Consider the following 7,406-nt stretch of genomic DNA (forward strand, 5'->3'; position numbering starts at 1 on the left):
GCGCCCGTCGCGCACCGCCCCCTCGGGAGGCGCCGGCGGGTGGCGGGGTGCGAACCGCCGCGCTGCTGCTCTTTTGCAGGTCGCTCGCCATGTCCGGGTTCGACGGCTTCAACGCGGACTTCTTCCAGACGAGCTACAGCATCGACGACCAGGCGCAGCCCTACGACTACGGCGGGAGCGGGGGGCCCTACAGCAAGTGAGGCCTGCCGCCCCCCGCGCCCCCCACCCGCCAGGCCGGAGCCTCCTCCGGGAGCCGCTCGCGAAGGCCTTTGCGCTCGGGCAGGGCCTGGCGCTGCGGCCCGTCCTTGCTGCCCGCCGGCGAGTGCCCGCTGCGGCGTCAGCATAGCGTAGAGCCTGGCTTTTGCCATATACGGCGTTTAGTCTATATTGTACGATATAAAGCGGTTATATGTTGAATGCCCATCTTTCTCCGTTTTAAGATAAAACTCAGAAGCTTGCAAGATAGATTCTGTAGTGGTCACTGTAGCTTAGGCCTGCTCTTTTTTAAGACTTTTCTTTCCTTCCCTCCAAGTCTTTAGGAGAAACATCGTTGCTCCGCGAGCCCTTCCCCAGTCACTCAGGGAGTAGAGATCGGTCCGGGTGCCAAATAAACAAGCCTGCAAGGCCACTGGTGATTTCTAGGCATTTGTAGGAAATCATGGCAGGCTTTTCTGGGTCATGGGAGCTCTTAGGACTCCTTTGTAAACATCCAGTTTCAGGCTGAGGATTTTTTTCTAAGTTCTATGACCTATGCACGATCATGGTGCTATATGGAAAAGGTAGATGATATATGTAAGGATTGCAGTGCTGCAATGTGGCTGAGCTCTGCTTAAAGATGAAAAGAATGGAGAACTGAATTTTTAGTTTTCCTTCTTTATATTCTTATTTTTGGAAGTAAATTATTGTAGAGGTGTTTACTGAAATCTCCGTAGTCAGACTTGGAAATGGTTGGTGGCAAGAATGGCTTATTAGTTTCTTTAGGAATGGGAGAAGATAGGTCTGTTGAGGAATTGTTTTTTAAAGATGCACTATGGCAATATTTTTTCTCTACATTAAATCTACAATAGGAAGTATTCTAGAGATAATATAAGTAGTTTAGTTAGTAAATAATTGAGAATATGTGAAATAGAAACTGAAAAATTGCTTGTTCCCCCCCCCTCCCCACCATATCATGTCCTGGAGGTAGATGTCATAATGTGTTTAATGTCTATGTCATAATTCTTTCTTATACATTATATGCTATAATACTACCTGACATAAATGTTTCGTGAGGGAAGAGGGAAACAGCCTTTTTTTTTCTTTTTTAACTAAGCTTGTTTTTGAAATACAGAGGGGAACAAAAGCAATAATCGTATAAGGAACTCCTTTCTTGAATAGTGAGTTTGCAAGTAAACATTCTAAATAGCAAATTAATGCTTGCATCAAATAAGGCATCAGTGGTAATTAAGGGACAATATTTGAGTAAGTTTGAGATGTAAATTCTTCCTACTATTTGACAAGTCTACAACCTGTAGTAGTAATTTAGTCAGTTGGTAACACTGTCATTTCTCAAGGCCTTTACTTTAATGCCTCCTTGCTTCCCAAATACTGGCGTATTTGCAACTAGAATTGTCTTGTTTATATTATATCTGTATTGTCTGTGAGGGTTTTAGTTGATGAACATAGCTGTGTTCCTAAAAGGCTTGTACCTGAGTACAGGATAGACAGGATTGTTTGCTGTATACTATCCTGCTTATTTATTGAAAATAAGCTTTGGTTTTGCGGGGGAGGGAGGTGTTTAAAACAAATTCTCTATCTGTCTGTAATATGATGTCATTCTTTGTAGGCAATATGGAGGCTATGAGTATTCTCAGCAAAGTGGATTTATCCCTCCAGAAATGATGCAACAACAGCAGCCTTACACTGGGCAGATTTATCAGCCAACGCAGACGTATACTCCAACTTCAGCACAGTCTTTTTATGGAAGTAGTTTTGAGGATGAACCTCCTCTATTAGAAGGTATAACTTGTTCTTTATAGCCCAAATCCAAAACTCCTCACAATTTGGTGATAAGTTGAGTAGTAGGGGTATATATTCTCTAGTAGGGTATATTTTGTCTACTTCTGTTGAGTAGTACGGTATACATTCTCTACTTCAATTTTTTTTAATTAACTGTATTTCATATACTGTATTTCAGTATGTGAAATACATGTTTCCCTGTGAACTCTTGCAGTTTTAGAATTGTGGTTTATTACTGCGTACCAGCAGTTTTAAGAGATGATGAATTAAATTGGTAACCTGACTTCATACAACACTTAATCTTTTTATTGTTGCAAACAAGACTGCCCTTTTTTGTAAAATAAATTGACGGTCTTAGTTCTAACCACATAATCAATTCAAACTGAAATCTTTATTGCTAAAGAGGAGTGCTGAACACTTCAGAAATTCTTATTAGAATACAGCCTACATGGGATGCCGAAATAGGTATATAGTAAGAGTGTATGTGTTGATAGTTTGAGTTTCCAGCTTATATACATCATTGTTCTGTACGAAACAACTGAAAAAAACCTGTACTGTTACTGGTTAAAGAGATAGGTATGCATGATTTTTCTCCACCCAGCTGTGCTGGTTTTGTTTTGTTTTTTTCCCCACAAAATTTATTTGTTTATAGATACCCATTAAAAATCTCAATGTTGGAGTTGGGCAAGTAGTAGCTGCATTCACAACCAGGCTTTCACACGCAACTGTGGCCAAATTGTATGGATGGAGGCTTGAAATCATATCGACTTGCAAGGAGCTGTGAAATCCCTTGTTATGCGATGTTGTAGATGTTAAAAGGGTTGGGGGGTTTTATCTGTTTGTTTTTTAATGGACTTAATAGGAGGATGGATAGTTTATGAAAAAGTAATCCGTTGAGGGTAATTAAGTACAGAGAGACTACTCTGAATTAGAAATCCTTGAGCCACCAGTCAGTGGAGACTTGGAGAATACTTGGGGAGTGTGCATGGCTTGTTCTTACTCTTTCCTACGTATCTGCTTTTGGCCACTTACAGGGACAGGATACTGGGCTAAATGGACTTTTGGTCTGACCCAGGATACTGTGCTTGTGCTCTTACCTGGTCCTGTAGAAATCAGCCTGTCACTTCAGAGCATTTGAGACCTGGAATCTGTGGAGGCAGCACACAGCTCCTTGAGGAAAGATGGACTGACTCAATTCTCTGGTCCCCTTAGGAATGGTACTTTGAGGAGGTTTACAAGTGGAGGGGCAGGGAAAAGTAACAGTGAAGCAAATGGGGGCATCGGGAAAGGAAAAAGTAAAATAAATCTACATAATCCTTTTTGTTTAACTTGTAGAATTAGGGATCAATTTCGACCACATCTGGCAGAAGACGCTAACAGTGCTGCACCCGTTAAAAGTAGCAGATGGCAGCATCATGAATGAGACTGATTTGGCTGGACCAATGGTCTTCTGTCTAGCTTTTGGAGCCACATTATTACTGGTAAGGTATTGATTGCAAAATATTACTGTTTGTGCTTTTAATACTACCACAAACACTGGAAAGAAGCCAAATTGCACTGTAGTTTTGTCCTAAGAAACTTCTTAGCATGGAGGCCATAAAAAAAAGCAGGAGAACATTGGGGCTTGATACAAAGCCCATTGAGATTAATGAGGTCACGATCTGTTTTCTTCAGAGAGTTTTGAATCAGAGCTTTAGTGCTTGGTTTTTGCATGCTGATTATTCCTGTGGAATACATGCTATTTTTCATACTTTGCTTTTGAGGAATATGGCTCTTTTTTTGTCACACAAATGGGTGTGACACCCACATTCTCTTTTTTTTCTGTATTTTTTTTATGGTATACATTGGGATGTCTTACATTCAGAATCATAGCTTGTTTTTCTGAAGTGCCTTTGTTAGCATCTGCATTATCAGGAATCAGAGCAATGGACTGATTAAACATTCTGTATTTTTATTCCATATCTTCCTTTAAGAGGAGTTTCTTTTTTAACTTTTATTGTGTTTAATATTTGAGATTATTTCTCTGTTTTGTTTCACTGTATTTATTTACTCCGTACTCTTTGTACACTGTTCCCTTGACTGATATTTCAGAGGACTTATTAGGCAAGGAAGTTCAAAATTAATGTGTAAAAAGTGATTTAATAAGTCCTGATACAGTTAATATATTAGGCTTGATCTTCAATGTTAAGAGACAATTTGATAAAACATTTTAAAATGTAATCCTTCTTTCARATTGCTTGTATTTCTTAATAGGTCAGCACATGCTGAAGCCTATTTCTTTTTTTTTCTGTTGAGCTTAATTGAAATAAGATTGTGCTTTAATGACTCAAGTATCAATTAGTAAATGACAGAGTAGGAACAGACAGGCTTCCTTGTCACTGAAAACTTCAGTATTTTTAATCAGTTTTCATGTGTAAATGTCTTCAGGCATTGCATTTAATTTTTGTCTAAAATCTCACATTACCACAACACTTGGAGCAGTGTTTTGGTACCAAGGGGACTGTAAGCCTACTTTTATAAGTGACCTTTAATTATGGAAACTGGGCCAGTAGAATTGATGAGCATGTTCCTTTTTATAATAGATAACTTCTTAGGAAGAGAACATTTGAATGTATCACTTTCTCCTGTAATTTTTTGTTTTTTATTTTAAAGAAACACGTTGAATAAGAATGTAATTGGGTACTTACGAAATGTCATGCTATGAAGAGAATGCTTTAAGATGTGACCTTCCCTAGCTCTTAGTTTTTTTTCCCCTCTGAGACATCATCACTTAGTGTGTGCGCTCCCTGTCACTTGCCATGTAAAGCAAAACAGGTTCTTTTAAATAAACATTGAAAGATGATCAAGGAAATAACAGGCCTGTTCTGTGAGAGAAAGCAAGCTCAGCCTAACAAAAAGAGAAGTTTGGAGCAGATATGATTGTTTTCTGTAGCACTCGAGGAAGAGCTGGGCCATAAATAAACTTAGTTTGCAAGTTTTGGGAGACAGACCTCAAAAGCTATATACCAGAATAGCTTGCAGTAGCTGGACTCCTCATAGTCATGTTCCTGTAGAGATGGGTACAACTACATTGTGTGAATTTTGAAAAAGGTCACAAGGGAAGCACGGATCTGACTGCAAGATGCATATGTTTTCTGTGGTTCATGCATGGTGCTTTCCAGCTCAGCTTAATCTGTTTCTGGGAATTCTTAGCTTACATTATGCAGTAACTCCATGGAGCCTGTCACAAATAAAGTACTTTAGGTCTGGATTTGTCAAGAAGTTCCTGACTTGCAATTTTTTGATTTTTAAATAATACTTCTGTAAAGATTGTTATTGTACTAATACAAAACCCTGCAGCTAATCTTCAGAGAAAAATCAGCTAGCAAAGCTAATTGAGTAAACCTAAAGTATTCATATGCTTTTGCAGCCCAGATCAAAGAATAAGGATTCTTTGATCAAAATCTGTTTATCAGAATATGTAAACTTAGGATAAATGTGCCTGTTGGTTGTCTAGTTCGTACAAATGTTCTGAAATTCAGATTGTGGAAAAATGGTCTGTTGAATTTGAATTTAGGAATTTGTAGGGGGCACAAGACAAAGGGGGGAAAAAAGATACTCTGTAAACATTCATTTTGTTTCTCAAATGCACTACTTGTGCAGTCACCTAACTAACTTGCATTAATCTGCTTGTTTTTCTTGTTTTTGTTTTTTGTTTTGTTTAGGCTGGTAAAATTCAGTTTGGTTATGTGTATGGAATAAGTGCAATCGGATGTCTAGGGATGTTTTGTCTCCTGAACTTAATGAGCATGACGGGTGTCTCATTTGGCTGTGTTGCCAGTGTCCTTGGATACTGTCTTCTTCCTATGATCTTACTTTCCACTTTCGCAGTTTTATTTTCATTGCAGTAAGTACATAAACTTTATAATTTGGTATCACATTCAGTGAAGAAACTGCTTGTAATGAGAGTATGATAGGAATTTGTAGTAACTGGAAAAATACAAGTATCAAGAGTCTTCAGACACTTACTGGATAAATTGTTTTTATTTATAAGTTAATTAACAGCTTTTAAATACATGTACTCAAATAACAATGTCAAGTTATGTTTTTAGTCAACTTTTAATCTGACAAATCTCAGTACCTGTAAAGTCTAAAGGATGATTATAAGTTGAGACACGAAATTGAATTTGTCAAATAAGAAAATCACTTCCATTCTTCATAGCTACATGAAGTTAGGAATTGGAAAGCAACAAGGAACAACTTGCTACAGTTTCTTTATTCAGCCTTAGGCTTCATATTGACGAAAAGTTAATTTTGACTTTTTTTTCGTAATTGAATAATACAGCTTTACTGGAATTCTGTTTCATTTAAAAAGTGAAGTCCTCAGAGGTGAATTTTATTTTGAAAGTTGTAAAAAGTATTAGAAACTGAGTTATGACTCCTATAAGCACATATACACAACTCTTAAATGAATTTTGTTTTGTTTTTATCTCTACAGGGGAATGATGGGAATTATTCTCACTGCTGGAATCATTGGCTGGTGCAGTTTTTCTGCTTCCAAAATCTTTATTTCTGCCTTAGCAATGGAAGGACAACAACTCCTAGTAGCATACCCCTGTGCTTTATTGTATGGAGTCTTTGCTCTCATTTCTGTGTTTTGAATAGACTGTACAAATTATTGGACTCCAGTGGGCCAAAATGAAAACATCAACTTGGAACATAGTTGGACCAGAAGCAGCTGCAAACAGCTATATAATATTGCTATCATGAAACTTAGACCTGTTTTGAATTATCTGGAACAATGGAAACAAATGTCTTGTGTTCACTTTTTTAGGACTTTGAATACTGTTTTCAATTGACCTAAGGTGTCTATAGCTTTAATAAGTATTCATGCTTATAAAGTTAATGTAATTTCTTTCCCAYTCCTAAATCTTTGAAAAAGTAACTTTTGTTTATTTGAGGGTGGGGTTTTTTTTGGGGGGGGGGTGAGTAAGGGAGGGAGAAGGGTTGCAGTTATAATATACTTGATAGATTTTTATCAGCAAAAGTAAATAAAACCACAGATGTAAATTTGAGTTTCTCTTTGAATAAATCTGCAGTAATAACCTATTTCCTGTTCCCTCTTACAAAAAAATGCACAAAAGAACTCAAGCAATTAGAATATTTTCTATATTATGACAAATACACTCTTAACCTCTTTGGTCTCATGTTCATTTGTTGTGATAGTATTTCAGGATTTAAGATATTTAAATTATGAATTAGAAAACATGCTTAAAAGTCAAAGGGATCTGTAATTCTGTCACACTTGAAACATGAATACGTTTGGATCTCTAACTAGCTATGTGTTAACTTGGATTTATGAAGTTGACTTCATCTAGAGTTACTTTTCTTAATGATGCACATATTAGTAAATGAAGATTAATATCTTC

General features: G+C 37.5%; 1 protein-coding gene across 2 annotated transcripts; it reads left to right on the forward strand.

The window, feature by feature from the left end:
* Nucleotides 1–54: 54 nt before the first annotated feature.
* YIPF5 (Yip1 domain family member 5) lies at nt 55–7,184 on the forward strand. Of its 2 annotated transcripts, none has more exons than XM_026063485.1 (5): nt 55–196; nt 1,826–1,998; nt 3,334–3,479; nt 5,703–5,884; nt 6,476–7,184. In XM_026063485.1, the coding sequence occupies exons 1-5, from the start codon at nt 90–92 to the stop codon at nt 6,636–6,638; spliced, it is 771 nt and encodes a 256-aa protein (XP_025919270.1). In that variant the 5' UTR covers nt 55–89; the 3' UTR covers nt 6,639–7,184. The 2 variants fall into 2 exon arrangements, with proteins under 2 accessions (XP_025919270.1, XP_025919271.1); XM_026063486.1 differs by lacking the exon at nt 55–196 and adding an exon at nt 234–389.
* Nucleotides 7,185–7,406: the final 222 nt, after the last annotated feature.

Source organism: Apteryx rowi, unplaced genomic scaffold, assembly GCF_003343035.1.
Source record: "Apteryx rowi isolate R43461 unplaced genomic scaffold, aptRow1 scaffold_2, whole genome shotgun sequence".
Lineage (NCBI taxonomy): Eukaryota > Metazoa > Chordata > Aves > Apterygiformes > Apterygidae > Apteryx > Apteryx rowi.

Excerpts from the sequence above, each read along its gene's own strand:
- YIPF5 (XM_026063485.1), top strand. The coding sequence starts at position 90 with ATGTCCGGGTTCGACGGCTTCAACGCGGACTTCTTCCAGACGAGCTAC. Across the intron at positions 197-1,825 it reads AGCGGGGGGCCCTACAGCAA|GCAATATGGAGGCTATGAGT; the intron begins GTGAGGCCTGCC and ends CATTCTTTGTAG. Across the intron at positions 3,480-5,702 it reads TTGGAGCCACATTATTACTG|GCTGGTAAAATTCAGTTTGG; the intron begins GTAAGGTATTGA and ends TGTTTTGTTTAG.